The sequence below is a fragment of the Podarcis liolepis genome (assembly GCF_965112155.1).
Source record: "Podarcis liolepis genome assembly, chromosome: 1".
Taxonomy (NCBI): Eukaryota; Metazoa; Chordata; class Lepidosauria; order Squamata; family Lacertidae; genus Podarcis; species Podarcis liolepis.
Genome location: NC_139554.1, coordinates 125,989,452 through 126,016,280, shown reverse-complemented (window position 1 = coordinate 126,016,280; position 26,829 = coordinate 125,989,452). Strand labels below are relative to the sequence as shown.

The window sequence follows — 26,829 nt, the reverse complement described above, 5'->3', positions numbered from 1 at the left end:
TTGCTATTGTATGTTTTACAATACTGAAGGTGGGACCTATAGTAAAATGGCCACGGGATACAGGGTCTTTTCAGTGGTGGCTCCCTGGCTGTGGAACGCCCTTTCCCGAGAGCCTTTTTCCAAGCGGACGTTCTTTGATGCTATTTTGGTGCCAGGAAATGTTACCTTTCTAATTTCAGAACCCTTTAAAACGTGCGTTCCTTTTAAACTTTCTGCGACTTGAGTTTTTATGCTGTTGTTATATTTGAAATCATTATGGGTTGTTAGAATCGTTAGTGGTCTTGGCCTTGAGACCTCTTATGATAGGGCTGCAAACGGTAGACCTGAATGATTAAAAAGCTAGTTACTTTTTGAGAAAAGAGACATAAAACTGGGCAGTAGTTGTGGATTTCCTGCATGGGGAAGGGAGTGGTATTATTATTATTATTATTATTATTATTATTATTATTATTATTATTATTATTATTATTATTTCTATACCGTCCTTCCTGCGAGGATCACAGGGGAGTTTACAATATAAAAACACAACAAACAAAAACAAACCCCTACTGCACACAACTTTAAAGGTCACAGGCCGCTTCATTAGCCAAAGGCTAATTAATGTCCTCCACCCCCGTGCATTCCCGCCCCGTCGAAACCCCTCGGGGAAACCTAGCGATCTCCAGAAGGGAGCGCGTTCCGCTCGCTCTGGGCCTCCCCGGCCCCGCCCCCTCGGCGCGGCGATTGGCCGAGCGGAGCGCTTCCCCTCGGCGGAGTGGTCGGGGCTGCTGCCCGTCAGCCTCCGCCTGTCAAAACACACAAGCCCCGGCCCTGTCACACAACAGAAAAGAAAGAGAAGCGCGAGTGTGTGAGGGGAGTTGAAACCGGCGGCACTTCCTGCCGGTTGGCGGGCTGGCAGCGGCGGCGGGGAGCCCGGAGATGTGCGCGCTCCAATGTGGCTTCTGAGGGGGCGCCTCCTGGCCGTGAGCGGCGCCCCCCGCGCGAGTGAATGGGTGTGAGGGAAAGAGAGAAAGAGGACGAAGAGCGCGCGCAGCAGCAGCAGGAGGCGGTAGAGGCGGAGTGCGCCTCTCGCCTCGCCTCACGATTCTCCTCAGCTGCAAAACTCCCCTCATTGTCCCAAGTTTAGCGCCTCCCCGCCCTGCCCTTCCCCGCTTGCGACCGAGCCCCGGCGGCGGCGGCGGAGGGGCGCCTGAGCCCGAGCGAGCGAGCGGGGCGGCTTTTCTCCTCAGATTTCCACGGAAAATGCAGCAGGCGAGCGCGACGTCTCCTTCGCGGAAACTTGCCTCAGCGGCGCTTTAGGAAGGGGAAGAGGAGAAAAAAAGGGGGGTTTAAAATCAGCCTGGCGCCCCTCGAAGTTGACGCGGCTCCGCTTCGCGATGGCAGAAGCAACCCCGGCGCCCGCGGCGGGAGAAGGCGACTCGGAGCCTTTCCCGGAGCCCGAGGCGCCCCGGAGGAGGGAGCGCAGGAGCGGGGTGTCTCTGGCCGCCGCCGCCGCCGCCGACCCCGAAGCGATCCTCCTGGAAGCGGCCAGGGCGACCCCTCGCAGGAGCAGCATCATTAAGGTAAGGATTGGCCGCCGGAGGGTGGGTGGGTGGGTTCACACGTGACGCCCGGCGCCGCCGCGCGTGTTCAGCCGCTCGGCTCGCTCGCTGCACCCGGGATGCTGCTGCTGCTGCTACTGCTGCGAGCTCGCAAAAAAAAATCCGCTCCTCTCCTTTTCCATCCCTCTACGATCGGGATGTGACTACACGTGTAGCGCAGCTCCGACGAGCGCCACCCCCTTTTAATAGAAAACCAGGAACCCACACAGTTTGGGGGCGCCTGTCTAGGCCACTTAAGCTGTGGCGATGTTCACGGAAGGGTAGGAGAAATCCGGCGTGTATTTCGGTACATGCAGAGGAGGGAGATTTTTTTGGGGGGGGAGGTAGAGATACTTCCGACTTGCTTCCTTTAAAAACTTTCTTTTCTGAGGTTCGGCTGCAAGTGGAACATGCGGAGAGGAAGGGGCATCGTTAGTTTCTGAAAAGGAAGAGGATTGTCACAGGTGATGGATGGAGAGAGCCACCACCACCACCTCCTTTTGCTGAGGACTGGCTCACCACGTGGTCAGTTCTCTTTGTTGCAAGCAGGGAAATAGTTGAAATATAGAAGAAGGGGGTGAAAAGAGAGAGAGGAAATTTCCCTATACAGTAGTCAGATCTACTGCTACCTGTATCCCCTCTTGCTGTGACTATTTATTGTACCAGAATAATGTGTAATCCTCTGGAATGTCTTTGGCGGGTAAGGATGATGTTGGATGACTGGTTCTTATGAACGCCATGTCAACATGTGCTGTGGTTGTTTGCTTTTCCTAACTTAGGCTTGGAAATAACAGCCAGGAGAGAGGAGTTCGTACTTTCCCTTTTTCCAGGGAGTAGCTACATTGCACTTTGCTTCAGTCTTATGTCGTGTGCCTGCAGTTCATCCTTTGCACTGGCTTGGCCATGCTGTTTGGCATTGGTGCTTTAAAGGGTTCTTGGAGGAGGCTGCATCTCGGATGGTTGCATTAAGCTAATTGGTTCTATCCAGGATAGCAGGAATTACTCCAAATCAGGCATCCCTTCACGTACTGCTGCCACCCTTTTTATTGCTTATTCCTGGAAGTGCTTGGAGCAACTGCTGCGCTCCATAGTTTGATTTCAGATCTGCTTTAAATTTAATCTGTTGCTAGTGAAGCAGGTAAAATCATATAGTAACAGTACAATAAGCCCTGCCAGCTTAACTAGGAAACCGCCAGTGAGTGTTACATTTTTTTACTCAGCAGAAAAACTTTTAGATGATGCAACACATATGGGGAATAATCAAGTGGGAGGAGCTTCTTCATTTGCTTAAATGAAGTCAGATCAAGAGGATATTTGTAGAAAAAGAATTATGGGATAAGATGCCCACAGCTTTGGCCCTGGAGTTATCCTTGATTATTGCTGTGTGTCCAGTTTTCATTAGGTACAAGGAAGGATGCTTAAGGAGCGGTAAACCAGGCTCCCAATTTTGCCCACTCAGTTGTGTAAATTTGCAAAGCAGAGACGTTCAGGTGCTTCTTCCCATCCCTGAGTATCTGAAGATTCTTCCGTTGGTTGGCTGTCCAGCCTGGGCTAGGAGCTGACCAGGCTTGGGCAGGAAATGCAGCTTTTCAGTAAGTTGCCATCAAGTGGGCTCCATTTATGTTTTAGTCAGACTATGTGCTTTCTATGGGGACGTGGGTGGCGCTGTGGTCTAAACCACAGGTCTAAACCTTCTGCCGATCATAAGGTCGGCAGTTCAAATCCCTGCGACGGGGTGAGCTTCCGTTGTCTGGTCCCAGCTCCTGCCCACCTAGCAGTTTGAAAGCACGTCAAGTGCAAGTAGATAAATAGGTACCGCTCCGGCGGGAAGGTAAATGGCGTTTCCGTGCACTGCTCCGGTTCACCAGAAGCAGCTTAATCATGCTGGCCACATGACCCAGAAGCTGTCTGTGGACAAATGCCGGATCCCTCGGCCTATAGAGGGAGATGAGTGCTGCAACCCCAGAGTCATCCGCCACTGGGCCTAATGGTCAGGGGTACCTTTACCTTTACCTGTGTGCTTTCTATGTAGAAACATATGTACACATTCAAGGTTCAGCCATGTATCTACAGCACTGGATAGCTCAGTTGGTTAGTGTATGGTGCTGATAACACCAAAGTTGCAGGTTCGATCCCTTTATGGGGCAGCTGCATATTCCTGCACTGCCGGGGGTTGGACTGAATGATCCTCAGGGTCCCTTCCAATGTGGTCAGGACTGCATCATGCAGAGTTTACCACCAGCGCTTTAAGTTTTTCTGCATTAAAATACAGTAACTAAAGTGCTTAATCTTAAAAGATCTGTAATGGGCGTGTGTAAAACAATATAAAATCAAGATTGCACAGATAAATAAGGCAAAATGTTATGAACCAGTGTACATAACTACATTTATATGTCTGGCTAAGCTTGTTGAAATAAGCAGGCATCTAAAACAGTAGAGGGAGGGTGCCTGCCTTATGGTAGTTATGAAGTTGGACCTTCAGACAATTTCAAATTACTAAACATAACCTTGTGTTATCTTCTGAACAGCATAGGAGTTAAGACTGGGGAGTATAAAGATTGGGGTGCACAAGTGTAGTTATTATTTTGAATTGAAGACTATATGGAAAGTGATTTTTCTTGTTTTTGTGTGGGGGAGTGACTGTACAAGGAATAGTTGCTGTGAATACTTTAAAAACAGAGTTTGAGAAAAGAAGTATTATGCCTGTTTTTGAGAGAGAGTCTTTATTAAGATGCTGGGGCACAACATACAGATTGCTAAGCATTTAGTAATTGTGTTGATTGTTATTTGACAGTGGACATATGTTATGAAATTATATTAAAAGCAGCAGTTCAGTTCCATAGCTTTCCCTTGCTGTAGCTATCTTGCCAGCCAGCCACATCCATGTAAAAGTCATTTGTATTTTATTTTTAAAGAGCTAGAGATCTGTATGTAAAAGAAAAAATGAAAGTGATGTATTATGAGAATGCTGTTTGTGTATGTGACCTATGATGAAACTTGCTTCTTTGTGGTGGCTCTGAAAACCACAGAAGTATATTTTTACATTACAAAACATACCTAGTGGAGGTAATAATAAGTGATGATGTGCTGACTGGGGAGGTTCTGAATTGCTAAGACTGAAATCCTGTGTATTCTGACTAGGGAGTACCGGTAAGTACCAATGAAAATTGGACTTCTGGGTAAACCAAGAAATATATTTGCCCTATATGTGGCCTTTTCTTGAGATGTGAAGTAGGGTGTCAGCAGACAGCTCATTCTTGGAGTTCAGTGGAGCGTTATATTTAGAAGTGGGAAAAAATACTTTATACTCAGATGGAAGATGAGCATCTCCCTGCCCATTTTCCTGCATGTGTTATGGTTTGTCTGCACGCGGCATGGTATGTCTATTCATTGATTCTACATGGCTAGTATGATGACTAGAGTGCTCAGGTATGGATGTGGTGTTCATATCCTTGCTCAGCCCTGCTGTGGCTGACCATTCAGTGGTCTTGTAAAGCTCTCTCCCTCTAACAACTTACTGGTACTTTGTAGGGTTGTGATTGTAAGTGCCTTGGTAGGTTGAATACACAAGACAAGAGCATTCCTGGCTGCTGCCTGCTAATTTTCTGATAAAGGTAAAGGGACCCCTGACCATTAGGTCCAGTCGTGACCGACTGTGGGGTTGCGGCGCTCATCTCGCTTTATTGGCCGAGGGAGCCGGTGTGCAGCTTCTGGGTCGTGTGGCCAGCATGACTAAGCCGCTTCTGGCGAAACCAGAGCAGCACACGGAAACACCGTTTACCTTCCCGCCGGAGCAGTATTTATTTATCTACTTGCACTTTGATGTGCTTTCGAACTGCTAGGTTGGCAGGAGCAGGGACCGGGTAGCAACGGGAGCTCATCCCGTCGCAGGGATTCGAACTGCCGACCTTCTGATCGGCAAGTCCTAGGCTCTGTGGTTTAACCCACAGCACCACTTTCTATAATTGCTAATCTGGTAGATTGTTTCCTGAAATCTGTGGATAATCTAGTCTGAGCCAGTTAATAATAATAATAATAATAATAATAATAATAATAATAATAATAATAATAATTTATTATTTATACCCCGCCCATCTGGCTGGGCCTCCCCAGCCACTCTGGGCGGCTTCCATAGAAACCAAAAATACAGTAAAATATTTTATTTTATCAAAAGTTATTTAAGGGCTGCCTTTCTGAGCAGAACTGTCTCAGTGTAGCACACATAATAAAAATGCAAAAATGCAACAGCAATGCAAAAATCTAAAATTCAGGGTAATTTATTTTTGAATCACCAATAATAAAACACTCACTAAGCCCAAACTATGAAAACACAACTCTCCTGGTTTTTTCACTGCAAAGGACAGAGCTATGGTGCCACCATGGAAAAGGCCATCTCACTTCTGCCCACTAATTTCACCTAGCTAGATGGTGAGCAACCAAGAAAGACACCTATTAGTTTCAGTTTTTGTTTAGACCTTCAGAACCATGTCACTGATATTGGTATTTATGATAACTATTGAACAAAATTTAAAACAACAACCCCATCAGAATGCTTGTTGCTGTTAGTCAGCTTAAAGAGTACAGAGTAAGTCTACAAACTTAACCCTACTTATCTGGGAGTAACGCCCGCTGAATGACATTTGACATATTTAGACATGGTAAGGCCTGCATTGTAAGGCTCAAAAATGGTATTCTGGATGGGACATTTGATTATTATTATTAATAATCTTATAAGAGGTGTTTGAAGCTTTTTATTACGTCTTACTCTGATGTAGTGCTACAAATGAATGGAAATGATAGAAGATGCCATGTGTCTTGCTGATTGCCATCTGCTTTGTTTCAGTAAGCTCCCCCATCCAACATGCAGGACAGAACAAACTTTGATCTGGAATTCCTTGAGTATCTTTCTGCTGCCATCTGGTTGCAATGTTTCTTCTGCTTGCTTGATCCTTTGTTATCTGTAGTTTTCTCTCTCTCTGTGCCTCCCAGTCTTAGAAGAAAAAACTGTAGGAAAGAAGGCTACGCTACTGGTTGACTTGCTGACGGTGAACGTCTTGTAAACCAGCTTTTTCTTTATTAATTTCAACGTTCATGGAGGAAGTTGTCACTCTCTATTAGTTGTGGAGCAAATAGCATCCTCAAGGTGACCCTCTGGCACAATCCTCATTCGCTTTTATGGGCATTGTGCTGCTGTGGTTTTTTCTGAAGACCTTACAGGACTGAAGCATGTTTAGCGATTATACTGTACATTTGCTCAGTTCAGCATAGTGGATTGTGCCACTTAAGGCTGCAGGGGGGAGATTGTAAATGGAAATATTTCTCTTTGACTAGATAGTTTTACAAGTTGAAGGAGGTGTCCCCCCCCCCCCATTTCATTTTGTTTTTAAATGGGCTTTTAAAGCATGCTACCTTGTGTAGTGTGCAGCTTTGTAAGCATGCACCTGGCATTTCATGGGAGTTGGAGAAGCAGCTTGTGGTGGGTGGGGAGAGGCGGATCAACAGAAAAATGGTGAGGGGAAGGGGAAGGGTTAAGTTCTGTTCTGACTTTCAGTAGCTGGAAGGCATGTCTTGCCTAGGAAAGTGATTCTAGTGCCTTGCTAATGGGCTGCTTTTTTTTTGCTTCAGGGACTTCTATTCATCTCACTGACATCTTTACCCTTTAAAAGCCACCGATAACAGAGAATTTAATGCTTAATTTCATTCAGCTTGTGCTCTTATAAGATACTGTGGGTCAGGCAGTTAAGATATTTCAGACGTCTGGTTTGCAATACAAGGATGCCAGAAGGAGAGTACACGCCTGTCTTTTTCTTTTAATAAAGCAAACTTGGAATGAAGCACTGTGCACACCTCCTTGAACTAAATGAGACTTTGGAGGAAATATGCATTAGACGAGGCTGCATGTTTCTGAATGTTACTTCTATAGAGTGAATGAAATAAAAGTGACGGGGGGGGGGGGCTACCTATCTAACATATTGAGAACATGAACTTCCAACTTGAAACACCAAAATGTCTCAAGAGGGACAGCCTCTCATGAATCCTTGCCCCCTTGTTCTTTTTGCAAAGTTAATCTTTTCCCTGGCTGATGCTGGTGGGACTGGATATGGTAAGAACACAAGAAGAGCCCTGCTGGATCAGGCCAAAGTCCAGGATCCAGTTCCCACAGATGCCCATGGGAAGCCTTCACTCTCCGCACCTACAATTATCAGCAGCTAGGTCTCCAACAGTGAAGGTAGAACATAGACATTGTGGCTAATAGCCATTGATAAGACTCACTGGCCTATGAATTTGTCTCATTGTATTTTAAAGCAATCCAAGTTGTTGGTCATCACTGCATCTTGTGGAAGATAAATCCATAGTTTAAATATGCCCAAAGTCTCATGGCCTGTATGTTGACATCACTAAATAACCTTTCTCTAGCTTACATATTGATGGGAGTTGTGGAGATGGCATAGTCCAACTTGAATGTGGTCTGAGTTTGGATGAATTAGTTTGGGCCCTATATTTTTTAAAGGTCCACCTTACACTTTGAATCGGGTGCATTCTGAATTGGCCATGAATAGAAGTGCAAGCTGGATTTCAAAGGGGCAGAGGAACCAGAGACCAAATTGCAAACATGCGCTGGATTATGGAGAAAGCTAGAGAGTTCCAGAAAAACATCTACTTCTGCTCCATTGACTATGCAAAAGCCTTTGACTGTGTCGACCACAGCAAACTATGGCAAGTTCTTAAAGAAATGGGAGTGCCTGATCACCTCATTTGTCTCCTGAGAAATCTCTATGTGGGACAAGAAGCTACAGTTAGAACTGGATATGGAACAACTGATTGGTTCAAAATTGGGAAAGGAGTACGACAAGGCTTCTGCGCATCGGGTTGCATTCTGGAAATGTGTCCATCTTAATTCTTCCCAACCTCCCAGTGATTTTTGATATCGTTGACCATGGTATCCTTCTGGAGTGGCTGTCTGAGTTAGTGGTGGGTGGCACTGTTTTTCAGTGCTTCTGGTCCTACTTGGATAGTCATTTCCAGAGGATGATGTTTCAAGAGTGATCTTCGGCCCTGTGGAGCCTTCATTGTGGGGTTCCTCAGGGTTTGATTTTATCCCCTAACATCTACAAGAAACTGCTGAATGTTAACAAATATATATTTTTAGGATATACATTTAGGACAAATATATATTCAGCGTTACTTGTGAAAACACCCTCATGAAATGAATATGGTGAAAACATTAATTGTACTGCAGTGAAGTAAAAGGTATATCATTTTTAACACAGTTTCTGTGTAATATTGCTTGTAATCTGTGCCAGATTACACAATAAAGGCGTGAATGTCTGGGTGTGTTTTTTTCTGCCTGTTTTGGGTTTTCCTTTTAGCATAGAACTGAGGGGTAACTAACATGTAGCGCTAAACACCCTAAGTAAGGGATGAGGAACCTGAGGTCCTCCAGATATTGTTGGACCACAACTATCACCCCAGTGATTGGTCATGCTGGCTGGTCTGATGGGAGCTGGAATCCAAAAGTATCTAGAGGCCATAGGTTCCCTATCCTGCTGTAATTTATCTATAGTCAGTAAATTTAATTGTTTATAGCCAATGACCATCACAATACACTATGAGCACAAATCACAAAACTATAAAATGAAAGACAATTGCCTGCATCAGACCAGGACAAATCTACAATGTCCAAAATTTAGAAACATTCTTTCTAATCAGCATCCCTGGGGTTTGTCACTTGCACTATCCAGAAAGGCTGCCTTTATCTTTCTTAACACTAGTGCAAATAGTGCCACCCTATAGCTGATGCACTTATTGACATCTGCCATCAACCATTTAATTTTCAGATTTTCAAATCATCTGGTTGACCTAAGGCAATCTGAAAAGGGGAGATAAATTTAATTCTGGGTGAATCATACAATGGGCAATATAAAATGTAATGTACAAGCTTCTCGATAGGTCCTGATCCACATATAAAGGTGCTCTTTTTCGGATTTGTTACTATATCCCCAACCAGATATTAATCTATAGATAAATTAGAATTGGGAAGCCCTGATAATAATAATAATAATAATAATAATAATAATAATAATAATAATAATAATAATTTTAAAAAAATTATACCCCAGCCCTGATGATGATCATGATAATAATAATAATAATTAATAATAATAATAATAATAAATAAAAAAAATATTATACCCCACCCTCCCCTGCCAGGGCTGGGCTCAGGGCAGCTAACACCAAATATGAAATACAAAAAAATGTAATAGGAAAACAACAACAACAAACAGTTAATTAAAATACGGCTTAAAATGCAGCCTCATTTTAGTAAAGGTAAAGGGACCCCTGACCATTAGGTCCAGTCACGGACGACTCTGGGGTTGTGGCACTCATCTCACTTTATTGGCCGAGGGAGCTGGCGTACAGCTTCCGGGTCATGTGGCCAGCATGACTAAGCTGCTTCTGGCGAACCAGAGCAGCGCACGGAAACGCTGTTTACCTTCCCGCTGGAGCGGTACCTATTTATCTACTTGCACTGGCATGCTTTGGAACTGCTAGGTTGGCAAGAGCTGGGACCCAGCAATGGGAGCTCACCCTGTTGCGGGGATTCGAACTGGCAACCTTCTGATCGGCAAGCCCAAATTTCAGTGGTTTAGACCACAGCGCCACTACATTTTACTACATTTTAGTAGTAGCCCATAAATCAAAACCATAAAGGGAGGAAACATCAGATATTCACCCGAGCTAGCTATCCATGCTGGTCCTACATGGGCCAGCAAAGAAGCCAAGGGAAAATTTATATACCAAATCCCATATAGGGGGTCAGAGTGAGTCTGAGCCGAAGGCCAGGCGGAACCGCTCTGTCTTGCAGGCCCTGCGGAAAGATGTCAAATCCCACAGGGCCCTAGTCTCTTGTGACAGAGCGTTCCACCACGTTTTATTTAATAAAATCTACGGTATATACTGCTTGATCTTTTTAATATATAAAAACGCTCTAAATGGTTTACAAAAATAATACCTGTTGGATGTTACTGCATTACTGTGGAGAAAGGTGTAGATAGGGCCATTATAGGAAATCTATATTTGCCTAAGCTATTCAGATATTTCATCATAAAAGAAGAATGTGGCCTCTTTCTATAGGAAATCTAATGTGCTTTTCCTACAGAAAGAAACCACATATTTCTTTTATGATGAAATATTTGGACAGCCTCTGCAAATTAATGTGATCATACAATGGTTGTCTAGAGAACAGTAATGAACTAAAGCAAAATTGGTCATTGTGTTCAAGTAACATTCTCAGTAATGAAGCATCTTAATTAAGAAAATGTAGCAATACTGATGCTCCTTTAAGGAAAGTTTATAGTCTAAATAATAAATATGCAATTGAAATTGATGTAAAAATTGGAATTGATTTTCAGTGATGCTTATGGTAAACAGGATAGCACTGGGATTTGGGAGTTGGTGGGAGGCTGTGGAAGGGGCCAGGATTGCCATAGATTCTCACAATCCACCTAAAAGCAAAACAGAAAATGCAGCACGTCATTCATAAAGAGGGATTATACTTTCCTCAAAGATTACCGTTTTTAGGACTTATTTTGACTGACTGAGATTAAAGGTCAAAAGAGTCCTGCAGGATCAAGCCAAAGGTTTATCTGACCAGTTTCCTGCTTCTGTTTGGTGAACTGGGATATTGCCATCACCAGCTGCTGTAAAACATAACAGATGTACACATTTTTCAAGGTGTCTAACCATGGAAGTTATGAAATTGTTTTTTGTAGGATATGTACCTGTTGACCAATCTTTGATGCCATTCTTCTTCGGTTGCCTTAAACAGGGAAGTAAAACAATGGTCTCCAACTGTATGTCTTTTGCACAGGGGTCATCTGTAGCATTCTTTATGCGAAGCAAATTGGTTTTTCTCCCCATTAGAGACCATATTAGCATGGCCTCTGATTTGTGATTTAGCTCGTTACATATTCCACAGAAATTATTATGCTTCGGTAGAGCAATTACTGGGTAAATGCAGATTTGAGGCAGCCAGCCAAGCATGATGCCAAAGGAGCATTGCAGAACAGGGCTGACACATGCATAATATTTCAAAATCTGAATAATCACATCTTCCCAATATGTAACTAAGATGTACTATCTAAGTGCATCTGTTACTTCCTCAGTAAGTTTAATCTGAAGTTTACAAGGATGCTTCTGCAAATATGCCTTTGTTTTGGCATGCCAGAAATACAGATAATCATTAGGATGACTGGATAATCTGAATCTGAATTCTTGATATGAATAATAATAATAATAATAATAATAATAATAATAATAATAATTTTTATTTATACCCCGCCCATCCGGCTGGGTTTCTCCAGCCACTAAACTAGCACAGAGGCTACACCAGTTTTCCTGAGCTGTCCCCCCCCCCCCGCGATTTTTTAGAGTACAGTTCCCATCAGTAACACCCAACATTGACTGTGGGCCTGATGGGAGCTGTGGTCTAAAAACATCTGGAGGGCACAAGCCCATGGAAAGGAAAAATGGGAAAGAAGAACCAGATTTTAAAAAATGGTGTTTTAGCAGCTGGAGGAGGAGAGGACAGAGGCTGAAGAAAGAGCTGTGAATACTTTGGACCCATGGGAAGATCAACAAACTTGTTGTGTGTGCGTGTGCGCGCACGCATGCATGCATGCACACAAACACACACACAGAGTGTTTGTCTTTGTGTGTGTAACTTTGTATTAATGTAACATTTTTATATCTAACAGTGTATTTTTGGAATATTTGTTTCAAGTTGTCTGTTGTTGCTTTGAGATATTTTTAATATATCAAGTGGTATAGAAATTAAATAATCAAATCAAATAAAAATGTTTTAACATAAATTGAGTTATTGCTGGATTTGTCATGTTATATTTAGATATGATTTAGTATAGTATATTCTGTATTTTAATGTTTGATATTTTGTTGTGTTTTTATATATGCTGTAAGACTCCCAGAGTGGCTGGGGAAACCTAGCCAGATGGGCAGGATATCAATTAAAATGTTGTTGCTGTTGTTATTGTTGTTATGATGATGATGTAGGGCTCTCCATTTTGTTGTTGTTTTATTCTGAGCCATTTGAAGCAGATTTATATGGAAAAGCAGCATACAAATTTAAATAATAAATATTTTCTGTAGTAGGGCACTGTAGAATAGAATATTTCTATACTGTCAAATCACAGAATGTCAGGGCCATGTACAATTTTAACATCCCTACAACCATAAGGTTTTGGGTACCTGAAGTGATTCTCTTGTCAAAACTCTGGGCTACATCCGGTGGATATTATATCTCAGATTGAGTTTTACATACCACGTACGTATTGTTCACTTTCTTTGGTGGAGGAATTTACATCTGACATTTTCCATGTGTGCAGTTCCCTCTTACCACAGATGTAGAGATTGTATAGTTACTTTACACTCTAACACCATGTAGAGTTAAGAGAGATTCCATGATGATGTGGTGATGTTCCATCTTCCCATACTCCCTGGATAGTGCCACCTCATGGCTCTTGTTTGTCCATACATACAGGTAATACCACAAATAATGGAGAGAGAGAGGTCGTTTTAAAGAGACCATTTTACCTTGGAAAGCTTTTTGAAGATGTGTCCAATTTAAATGTAACCCCAAATGCTTTGGATTGGCATTTATTCCACCAGAAATGCCTATTTCCCACCTATGGACAAGTGTAGGTGCAGCTAGTGATGTGGGTGTTCTGGAAAACTTTGAATTAGAAAATGTTCAGCTTGCATTGGAAAATATTCGCATGCCCTGGGGAGTGATCATATTTAGTTTGTATTTAGTGAACAAAGCCTTTAAAAAGTACCCCTCTTCATATTTTAACCCAGTACACCGCAAACATTTTGATCTGAAATATTTGGGAGGGGAAATTTAAACACATTTAATGTGCTTTAAGTCTTACAGTGCATTTCCTTTCCATTGTTTAAATTTTAAGAATAAAAACAAAGGCACTGAGTACTATTGACACACTAATAAATTTTAGCCATCTGAAGAACTGTGCATGATATGTTGACTGGCATACTTGCTAGGGATAATCATCTGAAAAACATTACTGAAAACCATTAATTAAAATTTTGAAACTCCCCAGCTTGCCTATTATTGTAGTTCCAGTTGGCATTCATTCATTGTTCCTAATAAACTGGTAGAATGAAAGAAAATCCACACACACACACACACACACACACACACACACACACAGGAAAGTGTTCTGTCTTGAAAACAATTCTGCAGAAAAGTTTCCATCCCACATCAATGGGTGCATCCAAATGGAGTTGTTTTGATATTTTGGGGCAGACTTATATTCAGATGTGTGTGGATAGCAATATCCTAACTTATGTTTACCCTGTTATATGGCAAATTCTATTTTGAGCTAAGTCAGTATTTCATCTAAGCTAACCATGTGTTTGTGGCGGTGGTCTTAAACCCATCACTTTATGTGTTTTCCATTGCCCATGAACAACTTCTTTTTTTCTTTTTTAAAGCCTATCCATTTTGCTCTGGGCATTTCAGCAGCTCTGTCCTAAATCCACATAAGCTTTCAACTACTGTACAGTACCTAAAATATGGCCTTAAGGGAATAGATGGTGAGGATTGGTTGCTCCCTGGCTTGGCTAAGAAAGATATGCATGACCTTCTTCATGCATTCCCCCCCCCCCCCAGATACAACAAAAAGAAAAAGAAAAAGAGAGAGAGAGAGAGAGAAAGAAAACAAACAAACAAACAAACAAACAAACAAACAAACACTGTCATATTAACAATAAAAACAGTACACCAATCCTGTCTTAAATATACATACATGCCGGTTCCGTATTTTCCTTAGCCGAAGATTCACTTTTCTGCACATAAAGAATTATGCATAGACTTTGCAGATTCTTTTTTTTTTAAGTCAGTCTGATAAGAGGGAACAAACTTTCTCTTTTCAAAGATAAATTTTCCAGAGTCCTTGCAGGTTCACCGAGTCGGGAACTTGAAATAACTATTCCCGTTTTGCCATGGTCCAATCCCCCCCCCCTTTCATCAATTTAAGTCCTGGAACATTTGTTTTCATGCTGCAATGGCGGCACTATTTTTGGACTCCTTCAAAACTTTTGGCCGAAAGTTAGAGATGATGGGAGTTGTGATCCAACATAATCTGGAGGATAATAGGTTTTCCATTCCTGTTTCAGATGATTTAAAATACATGTTATTCATCACATGAAGTTTGTACAACCTCCAGTGGTGTGATCTGTCATCTCTAGGCAATAGATGGGGGAAGTCTTGGAAAAAATTACTAAAAACACCACTTCTATTCTCTACTCCACCATATTGATTTATTTTCAGATGTGCAGAGATGGGCATGCAGTGTAAGAGAGTGAATAAAAAGCTAGAATGGTTTGCTACTTGGACTGAAAAGAGCCACAATATGGGGAAGAACATCGAACCAATCAATCTCTGAGGAGACTTTGCTAACTATGCATAGGTATACATTTTGGGATATCCATGGGGTTTGAGGGGAAGATCATACTGTAGATGGAGCAACAGAGCTCCCGCACAGGACACTTATAAATAATGGGGGAAGTTTACTGAGAGCAGAGAGGTTTATAATAGGATGATCTTGAATTTCTACTTTATTACCAGCTAGCTTAGATACGGAATCTACCATTAGCTGAGGTTTACATTGCATCCTGTCACTAGGATATTTTTTAAAAAATACTTTATCAATATTTCTATAGCCACTAATGGCTTCTTTTAGTAATTTGTACTGTTGCCTTCACATCTAACATTAAAGCACTTAAAAACGAGCAAACACTTTCCAGCCATAAACTCTAGCAATTATTGTCTAGCAATTAATGTATATATTTTAAAAAGGCAAGTCTCATTGTTTCCCCCTTCAGCATCTCTCCCTCAGAATGTTGTTCATTTGCTCAGTGTTGCAGCTATTCAGATGGTCAAGGCTGTAATCCTATTTGTCATTGTTTTGACCATAGGTAATGTCCCTTGAGCATGGTTGGGATATGGGTGTGTCTGAGGTTATCTGCTCAATTAGCAGCCTCCGCCTCTTCCTGTCTTTGTTCTTCAGGCAGCATGAGAGAGAGAGACTAAAACTTATATAGCAGCAGTGAGGTACTTGTGGCCCTCAGATGTTGTTGGATTCCAACTCCCATCAGCTCAAGCCAGCATGGCCAATGACCCAGGGATGATTGGCGCTGTCATTCAACAATAGACTGGAAGAGCACAAGTTCCCTATCCCTGCTATAATACATACAAGCGCCACCGTGAGCAATATGGAGTCTTGCAGAGGGCATTGGATCATCCCCATCTAGACAGGTGTATGTGCTTCCTACATCGGTGTCCGTTAAGGAAACACCTATTGTTCACCTATGTACTATGAGACTATACAGAAACCTAGAGAGAGGGAGGTTTTGTATAACATGACTGCATAACTGTAATCCATGTCACACTGTTAGGCTAATTTGAATGTAGTGTTCAAGGTGTTTCCCCTGCTCTTTCTGAGCACAAAGTCCTCTCCTCACCCCTAACAGTCTGTGCACTGTTCAGTCAGCTGTGCTCCAGTGCCTCCTTGATTAAAATGACAGTTTAGCTAATGGAGTACAATGACTTCCCCTTGAATTTGTTCACTGCTGATAACCTTGGCCTCTGCAGGGCAGAGGAAACCAATGGGCCGAAGTTGACTCATTATGTTCTTTTTCCTATAACATTTGCAAATACTTTCTGCCTGTGCTGTTTATTTTGCAGCTCAACAAACCAATATGTTAAAGCATTCATGACCTATAACATCACTTACATTCCTGTAGTGCCAGCTGAATGTTAGACAGGATGTATACTCTCTTAAGCATTTATTTGTCTGTGGGACATGAAGTTAAGAGTGGATGGATCCATCTCTTATAAATATATTTTGACCTAAAATATTATTTCAATGTACTTTGGCATATTTTTTGAGCTGAGAGTTGTGTAATAACATTTGGAGAGTACAACATACGGAGGAAATTACCTTCCAATCCACACAGTAGTTGAGGGAGTTCTGATCAGGGCAGTGCACATCGGAATTAAAGGAACCATATCTCTAAAATATCCCACATGACTCTGAGCTAAAGTCATGAATTCATGTGTTCCACCACTACCAGGACTATGCTATAGCTGGTTCCCCCCCTCCACTTTCAGGGAGAAGCGCCATAGCACAGTAGTAGAACACTTGCTTTGTATGCAAATAGTCCTTTTTCCCCAATACTTGGCATCTTTAAGTAGGGTCGGGAATGTTTTCTGCCTGGAGAGTCACAGTAAAGGTAAAAAAAGGTAAAGGTAAAAGACCCCTGGATGGTTTAGTCCAGTCAAATTTGACTATGGGGTGTGGCGCTCATCTCCGCTTTCAGGTCAAGGGAGCCAGTGTTTGTCTGCAGACAGCTTTCCGGGTCATGTGGCCAGCATGATTAAACTGCTTCTGGAACAATGGGACACTGTGCCAGAGCCACGGAAGCGCCATTTACCTTCCCACTGCAGCGGTACCTATTTATCTACTCACGCTGGTGTGCTTTCAAACTGCTAGGTTGGTAGGAGCTGGGACAAAGCAACAGGAGCTCACCCCATTGCGGGGATTTGAACTGTTGACCTTATGATTGGCAAGCCCAAGAGGCTCGGTGGTTTGGACTACAGCGCCACCTGTGTCCCTGGTAGAGTCACAGTAGACAATTCTGAGCTTAGATGGACCAGTGATCTGATGGTATAAGGCAATTTCCTATGTTCTTATGAATGGGCTCAACTTCCCACCTGTGTCACTGCTGCCCATTCACTTGCTCGTTCCTGCTTGGCCCAATCTCTGCAACCAAAGAGGAAGAGGGCAAGGCAAGTGGAGGATGTCATGTTTTGGGGAGGGTAAGGAGTTAGGAAGTGACAGCTAGGAGGCTCTGCAGGTCACCAATCGGCCCCCTGTAGAGGTGTGCGTCTCAGCAGGAGCCTGGTGCTGCCAGTCTTCACTGTAGAAACCCACCGATTTTTCGCTCTACAGTTTTAGTGAGTAGTGGAAGAGGAAAATTTTTGCCAATTGGGCACAAACAGTAAGATCTTTCCGGCATTTCAATCCTTGATCCTGTTTGTATTAAAAAGGACTTTGCGACAACTAAAGCTTCAGTCATGAAGTATTGATTTAAAAAGACAGGTCAGTTGACTGAATGCATTTAGGAAATGCTTTGGAAATGTCATTATGTGTTTTCAGCAGAGCTAAATCACAGGTCGGGTTTAAAGGATTACATTTGCTGGCAGTAGACAAACACAAGTGAGATGTAAAAATTTCCACAGTTAGAAATTTTATTATGGGAAGTTAGTGTTAGTTGGCAGCAGGAATAATTGTCGTTGCAATCCTGTGCCCAGTTCTGCCTGTTTAATTCCACTGAAGCAAGGAAGTTTCAGCAGATGTAACTGATGAAGGATTGTAACCTGAATTTGCATCATCTTACAATGGACTATTTCTTCTCTACTCAAACAATATTGCTGATACAAAATAAGTTTTAAAGTGTTTATTGCTCTTGCATGCCTTGGTTACCCAAGTTGTTGAGATGCACATGACTCCTTGTCTGGCAAAGCGCAAGGGAAACTAATTCTCATGTAGACATGCCCACTTCTGCTGGGTTGTCACCAGCATGGAAGCTGGCATTCTCCCTATGGGACAAACAAGAGCAACTCTCTTGTCCCAGTACATTCCTCTTCTACTCTTTGTGCACACAGGCACTTTTAAAAAAGTAAAGCAAATGCTCCAGCCTGGTGTGTCAAAAACCAGTGTGGGCGCAGTAGTGAAGATTGCTACAAACAGCAGCATCAACAGGAATTCCTATATAAAAAAATTCCTTCCAGTAGCACCTTAGAGACCAACTAAGTTTGTTATTGGTATGAGCTTTCGTGGGCATGCACACTTCTTCTCATACCAATAACAAACTTAGTTGGTCTCTAAGGTGCTACTGGAAGGAATTTTTTTATTTTGTTTTGACTACGGCAGACCAACACGGCTACCTACCTGTAATAGGAATTCCTATGTGAGTCTGAAAGTTTCCTTTTCAGACAACAAGACGAGTTATTCAAGTATTTTCATATTGTTAGGTTCTCAAATTTTTGAAGGTTCTGGAAGCTCACAGGGCTGTTTCATTTGTGTGTGTGTGTGTGTTTCAATCCTTTTAATTTACAAACGTTCACTTCTCCAAACCTAGGGTTGCCCACCCCATATGAATCAGCAACCTTGTTCTTGAATGCTTTTGTTTTGTTTCCAAACTCAAACCACCTGACTTTGCTATTAGAGGAAACATGATAATGGCTCTGCTTGTTGACAAGACAAATAATAGACTGCAGCTCAGTTGTTGTTTTAAAGAATAAGTTTCCTGTATAGAAAATGATCATGGTGAAGCCTGAGCATATGTAAATGTTAACCTCCCAAAGCTGTATTTAGAGTAGGAAAGCAGAAGTCACCTGCACACAAGAACCCACCGTTTCAGAATTCTTTTTTCCTCTGGGGGAATTATAAGTGTTGTCGACTTGGAGTGTGTCGTTTTTGGCTGCTCCATCACTGTGAGGAGAAAAGTATTGTTGACAACATTGAATGGTGCTGGTCTATAAACACAGGGCTCTCTGAAATACAATGGTACCTCGGATTAAGAACTTAATTTGTTCCGGAGGTCCGTTCTTAACCTGAAACTGTTCTTAACTTGAGACACCACTTTAGCTAATGGGACCTCCTGCTGCCGCCGAGCTGCCGCCACGTGATTTCTGTTCTCATCCTGAAGCAAAGTTCTTAACCCGAGGTAACTATTTCTGGGTTAGCAGAGTCTGTAACCTGAAGCATCTGTAACCTGAAGCATCTGTAACCCGAGATACCACTGTAATTCTGTTGGGACCTTTCCCTGTGCTGATATTCTTTGTTGTTCTTGTCTCAGCTAAACTGTATATAACAAATGGATGGTTAACCTGCTCAATACATAATGACAAGGTGTGATGGATTTTTTAAAAAAATAATGGGATCCCACCCCCCCACCCCTCTTGGATGTAGAGGCCAATCATGATAATGGATTTTGAAAGACATGTGGTTTGTCCTCAGCAACACCTTGGAAGCTGTTCTCTGTGTTAAGTGTAAATCAGCATACACAAAATGAGATGGAGCAACCAGTCATTTCACTTCTTCTAGTACAGGGTTCCTAGTGTGGTCACCTGGTGCAACTACAACAAAATGGAGTGGTTCGGAAAGTTAATGACCGCTCCCCGCTTAAAACGGGGGGCGCCCTTTGCGTGGACGCGTGCAGCCCCTAGATCTGGAGCGGCCCCAACAGCATAGGCTTGGCTTTGCCTTCCCTCAGGTGGGATACCTGGAGGTCTCCGCCTACCTCAGTCAGTTGTCCAATCCCACCTGGGGGAAGCATTGCCAAGGAGACCAGGCCAGGTAGGGGAGGGATTACCTGCCCACACAATAGAGGGAGGCTCTTACCTAGGAATCCTCACTTGGCGAGTGGTTCGGAAAGTTAATGGACTTCACTCATGACTCTGCCCTGAGGAGTGTGTACTTAGGGTCTTGGTCTGGGACCTGGGAAACCAGGGTTCAATGCCTTCTCAGCCTTGAAACTCACTGGGTTACCTTGGCACAATCTCTCAGCCTAACCTCCCTCATGAGGTTGTTGTGAGGATAAAATGTACATACCACTTTGAACTCCTTGGAGGAAAGGTGGGATATAAATGTAATAAACAAATGCATGCCAGACTTTTGCTCGCCTGGACTTGTGTTCTGCTGTTTGGATTTTCCTTCATTGGAGATTGGGAGCCACCAGCCCAGGATATTGTATTAGTGGATTTCCTACATTCACAGGCGGTTGATGACCTTTGAGGTCCTTGCCAACTCTGTGATTCAACTTCTATCTTTATCCTTGGTCAGGGAAATCCATTTGACTCCTACGCTTACAATGTTTTGATAACTCCTGGAAGCTTTTTTAAATTTTAAGCAAGTTGGTTGGTTGGTTCCTCTCCCTGGAACTTTTTGCCTGCTGCATCGTGTGTTATTTATTATTTTATTTTGGTTTGATCTTACTGTTTTAGTTGTATGTCATCCTCTTTTGGGTAGCTTACTTGTGAGCTGAGAAAAATGGGACATAAATATTTTAGAAAAATAAATAAGGATCCAAATATAGCCTGGCTTTATACTGATACTTCTCAATGTCATTTTCTTACCAGGAGAAAGAGAGAGGAGATAATGTGTGAAGAAAAAAAAAGCAGCCAGCTTGCTAAATGTGAACTGGCCCCTGTGGTTAGAAATACCCATCACTTCTGCTAGAGGTTGAAAAATCAGCATGCAAAGATGAAACAAAGTAGGGATGGAGAAACATTTTGTTTAAACTGCATTTTTAAATTAATTTACCTAATCTGCACCTCTTGGATGAAGGCAGTGTACACACCAGGGGTCAGCAACCTTTTTCAGCCATGGGCCGGTCCACCGTCCCTCAGACCATGTGGTGGGCTGGACTATATTTTTTTTGGGGGGGGGTTGAATGAATTCCTATGCCCCACAAACAACCCAAAGATGCATTTTAAATAAAAGCACACATTCTACTCATGTAAAAACACCAGGCAGGCCCCACAAATAACCTAGAGATGCATTTTAAATAAAAGGACACATTCTACTCATGTAAAAACATGCTGATTCTTGGATGATCCATAGGCTGGATTGAGAAGGCGATTGGGCCGCATCCGGCCCACGGGCCTTAGGTTGCCTACCTCTGGTACACACCATACATTGAAAACACATTCACCCCCTCCAAAAAAGAATCATAGGAACTCTAGTTTCCCCACAGAGCTTAACAAATTACAGTTCCCAGGAATCTTTGGGGGAAGTCATGTGCTTTAAATGCATGGTGTGTGTGCACAGATCAAGATACAGTGGTACCTCGGGTTAAGTACTTAATTCGTTCTGGAGGTCCGTTCTTAACCTGAAACTGTTCTTAACCTGAAGCACCACTTTAGCTAATGGGGCCTCCTGCTGCCGCCGTGCTGCTGGAGCACGATTTCTGTTCTTATCCTGAAGCAAAGTTCTTAACCTGAAGCACTATTTCTGGGTTAGTGGAGTCTGTAACCTGAAGTGTATGTAACCTGAAGCGTATGTAACCTGAGGTACCACTGTACAATTATCCTTTGGATTTCACAGTTCTGCCAATACAGCTATTAATATAGAAAACATAAAAAATGTGTACTTTTGGATAAACTGCACTTTGCCATGCATGCACTGTTATGTATTCAAATATCAGACTTATGAATGAATACATACAAAATTTACATGAACTGGAAATAGTCTGATCTGCGTATCTCTTAAAAGGAACAATTGCCTGGTTTAAAATCCATTAATGAAGTTTATCATCCCCCCCTTTTAAAAATCTGTAGCTTTAGCCATGTTTCTGTCAAAGTAAAGTGTCAAAATGTTACCCAGAGGTCTGCCTTCAGTTGATTTTTCATCTGATGAAACGCTACCCCACAAGACAAAATATTTGGGAGATAGTAGAAGCAGGCGGATTCCTAATTCAAATAAACAGTAGCTTTGTGTTATAACTGTAGCACCCTGCTTGTGGTTAACGCTTAGCTGGAATGAAATATTCAACGCAGCAATAGAGAATTTAAAATAATTATTTATTTGTCAGACAAATAAATGAGAGGCACAGTGGTATATGGTTACCAAGCTCTGGCCTGGCCTCCTGCCATTATGGCCAGCACTTATATTCCCTTAATCCAGCCCCCTTTGCTCCTCCTTGGGCTGCCTCTGTCCAATCAGCCTGGTTGGATTTCCTATTGGCTGATTGCTATAACCAATCACAAAAAGATACACCCATATCCTTCTGTCCTTATAAGGAACACAAACAGCTATATATTGTTACATCTATAAATGACAAATAAGTAGTAATATATCTTACATGTGTCTCAACAAGGAATCTTAATTACCAGCTCACCTCTTGCCCTCCCTGCCCTATTGCCTTCTAAAACAAATGGTTAATCTTAAATTTTTATCTTAAACATATGTCAAGGATCTTGAGTTTCACATCAACATTGAAAGATATCCTTCATTTGAAGGTTTCTAAACAAATGTCTGGCAGCTAATATATCAGGACAGCATTTGATGGCGTCTTCTTGTCTGGCAAGAGGCTGGACTGGTGGCTGACTTAATTTCAAGATAAATACAACTCTTCTAGCATTTGTTAAATCCTTTGCATAATTACATTTAAGCCAACATATTTAATACACAACACAGATAGCCTCTTAAAAGGAATAAGGCCTTTTTAAAGTAGAGAGAGAAAGAAAGAAAAGGACTCAGTTTAAAACAGTTTCAAAAGAAGGCTCTTCAGTTCACATCCCCCCCCTTCAGCAAGCTGCTTTTCCCATTATCTGTTTAAGGAAGAAACAGCTTTAAAAAGACTTCCCAGCTAGATGTTTTTTCTCCCATTTACCTCTGGCCTTAGAAAATACAGCTCAAGGTTTTAAGAGAGGCCCATGGTATCATTTTACTATTTGCCCATTCCTAATTATATTTATCTCTGCCTTTGTTATCTTCTGTAACATGTAGGGTCAATGTCCTGCTTTTAGTCTGTAATTTCAGCTTTTATGACTTTGAGAATTGTTTTCTGCTATCAATCAAAAAGGGGGCCCCTTGTCTTAGGAGAATGGCCAAGGTTTTCTCTGCCTGGCATTGAAACATTTGAAAATCTTTTAGGCTCTCTCTAATATACAAGTCCTGATCAAACATTAATAAAATGCAGGCTTATGCCTGATGCCTCATTCCCCCCTTTCAAGCTCAAGGACCTTCGTCCCAAGTGTCCTTGATAGCTTGACCTTCATCATATTCCTGAGGTAAAGCTCTGTATAGGGCCATGATATGAGGTAGAGTTTCATTTGAAACCATCTTGCTAATTGTACTTCTAAAACATGAAATGATACATGGCATCATACATAAAACCATTACCACTACTGTCAAGAAAAACAAGCAAGACAATAGTATCCCTTTGAGTCCTGTGACATTAGGTAACCAATTGGTGAGCCATCCCATATCCCATCCTTCCCATGTTTGTACTGGGACATGTGCTATATTCTCCATTTTTGTGGCCAACACACGGATTGCCTCACCATTATCTGAAATGTTAAAGCAACAGGCATTCCCTGTCAAGTTCAAGACTCCACATAGGCCTCCCTGCTTGGCAAGTACATAATCCATTCCCATTTTCAGCTGCAAAATGGCGGCTCTACTTTCATCCAATTGTTGTGCAATAAGTCTCAAACTCCGGGCCGTTGCATTGGTTACAAGTTCCACTACTGCTTGCAATCGAATTATTCTGTTTAGATTATAAATAGGATCCCGTGCCCCTTGTATGAGCTCACCAGGATTCCAGGAGGCAGGATCATAATAGGCTATAATGCGCTCTGGTGGCCAATCATCAGTACCGCTCCAACTTTGGGTACTTCCTCCTGCTATATGAGAAATATCAGCGTTTCTTCGTGTACGCTTGGGCAAATTAGTAGGCATAATCCACATTGGTGGTAATACCCATCCCAGGAAACAAGTCCCACTCCATTTGGAGGGGAGTTTCTTGTATGCCCATTCTCCACATATCCACCACAACCATCGGGTCTGAGGTCTTTGGTACGTGGAGTACAGAAGGCGAAATAGCAAAAGAGGTAGAGAGTTCACAGTGCAGTATGTTAGATTGCCTTTTTCTGTCACAGTTATGTTCCATACCACTTTCCATGCATGAATAAAAGGAGGTGCACAGGGCAAGGCATCCCGAGTTCGATAGGTAGTATCGTGTGCCCAGGTATTCTTAATATTATCCCAAGTATAGTGACAATGAGAAGAGCCTATCATGGTAGAATCAGCTGCATCTGATGATTTATGTACACAGAATTCCCCTTGTACAGGTATAACTCGTAATGGTTTAGTTGAGTTCCATCCGGGGAAATTCTGTACTTCTGTTTGGTGTGGTATTTCGCTTACCATACCAATGGCATCTAATGGTATCGGTAATAAGGGCATACCTCCCTCTGAATCATCTGGCCCAAGAGAGCAAACAAGGCAATTGGTCCTATTTGCAACATTGGCTACCATTTCAGCTAAACCTACCCACATATTGTGGTCATGGTGGAATCCATATTTAGTCAATTTGGCCAGATTCAAGGACCCTTCCCCTTCCCAAGGGATCAGGATTAATAATAGAATCATGTTGATGTCTAGCATATGCATTCCTTCCACAAAAGATTACCTTATAGTGATAGCAAATAAATATTAGTCCCAATATAATTCCCCCAGTGACAGAAATGGGGAACCACCAAGACCAAAACATATATCCCGAGGATCCCCAATGAGTAATATCTCTGATAATTGTTCCACAAGGGGGTGGGCAGTCAATTAATTGTATAAGAGAATCTTTCCTTTCACAATCGCTGGTTCAGATGCTCCTCAAGCTTCAGGCGTGCGCAGGTCAGCCAGCTTCCAGGTTGTGGCTGCAGCAGGCCGGTCGTCTAATGTTGCCCGTGACCTAGCCCGTTCCCGGTAGGGCTAGATACAGGGGTTTTTGGAGAGAGTCAGTTTAAGAGGATTAGAGGGGTCACCTTTGCACGTCCAACTGCCTTCGGACTTCTTCAAACGGGAGTGATGAATCCAGGGGGTCACCTCAGCTACCTTCACCGCTGTTGGAGTAGAGAGCAAGACGGTGTAAGGTCCACGCCACTTAGGTGCAAGTGGATCACGTTTCCACTCTTTCACCCATACGCTATCGCCAGCCTGGAACTGATGAATCGGCTCGGCAATGCTGCACGGCGTGCGCTCGAGGACCCACCTGTTAAGAGAAACAAAAACACGGGAGAGAGATTGCACTTGTCCCTGTGTCACATGGTCTCCTATTTGTTTAAGATCAGCTGGAATATCCTGAACAAAGGAGGGCGGTCTCCCATACAGGAGCTCAAAAGGTGACAACTTAAGTCTTTTTGTGGGTGCACACCGAACACGAAACAGTGTTATGGGTAACACATCTACCCATCCCAATCCCGTTTCCTGGGTTAATTTTGCCAATTGGGTTTTCAGAGTCCGATTCATTCTTTCAGTTTTCCCTGAACTCTGAGGCCTATAGGCTGCATGCAGTCTCCATTTCACTTGTAGGACTCGACATACTTCTTGTACTACTTGATCAATGAACGCTGGCCCATTGTCACTTCCAATGCATCTAGGTAATCCAAACCTCGGGATCAATTCAGTGAGGAGTCTCTTAGTTACCTCTCGTGCCTTTTCAGTTCGGGTGGGAAAAGCTTCAACCCATCCGGTAAGAGTATCTACAAACACAAGGAGATACTTGAATCCCTTAGAAGGGACCAGCTCTGTGAAGTCCACAATTAGGCTTTCCATGGGGACATATCCCACATGTTGGATTCCAGGAGGTTGTACCGGTCCCTGCCTGGGATTGTTTTTAGCACAAAGAACACATTTCTGTGAAATGCAAGTTGCTAATTGTGATAGGTTAATAATATACAACTTCCGACTGAGACTTTCTCTGGTTGCAGTACCGCCAAGGTGAGTAGATTCATGATAATTTCTTACAATTGTGCCTGCTAGATGATGAGGTACATAAATCCTATTGTCTGGCAGGATCATCCAACCGTCCTTCACAACTGCTCCTTCCTGTTCAGCCCACTTCCTCTCTTCTGGGGTATAGTGAGGTTTAACTTCTTCTGGAGCTACCTCTGGTATGAGGGCTGCTATAAATCCTCCCACAGGCTTTTGGGCTGCCTCTCGGGCTGCTTTGTCAGCAGCATGATTTCCTCTGGTTATTGGATCCCTTCCTCGTCCATGACCTTTGCAGTGCATTACAGCAATCTGTTCTGGAGCCCATACTGCTTCTAACAGGATTTCTACTTCAGGTCCATATTTCAAGGCCTTCCCGTGGGCTCCTATTAGACCTCTTTCTTTCCATAGAGCACCATGTGCATGCAGGGTTAAGAAGGCATATTTAGAATCAGTATAGATGTTTGCCTTACATCCGGCTGCCAATTGCAGAGCTCTAGTTAAACCTATAAGTTCAGCTTTTTGTGCTGAGGTGCCAGCAGGCAAAGCTTCAGCTTCCACAACTTCCTCATTGGTGACCACAGCATATCCTGCTCGTCTGGCACCTTCATGCAGGTAACTGCTACCATCAGTATAATATACAACATCTGGAT

General features: G+C 42.7%; 1 protein-coding gene across 1 annotated transcript in view; it reads left to right on the top strand.

Moving 5' to 3' along the window:
* Positions 1-795: 795 nt before the first annotated feature.
* The window catches only part of PLCL1 (phospholipase C like 1 (inactive)), a 196,614-nt gene continuing 170,580 nt past the window's right edge, over positions 796-26,829 (top strand). The window contains exon 1 of the mRNA XM_083467622.1: positions 796-1,562. Within this exon, the coding sequence (XP_083323748.1) occupies positions 1,377-1,562 (186 nt within the window). The 5' untranslated portion in view covers positions 796-1,376. The remainder of the gene's footprint in view (positions 1,563-26,829) is intronic.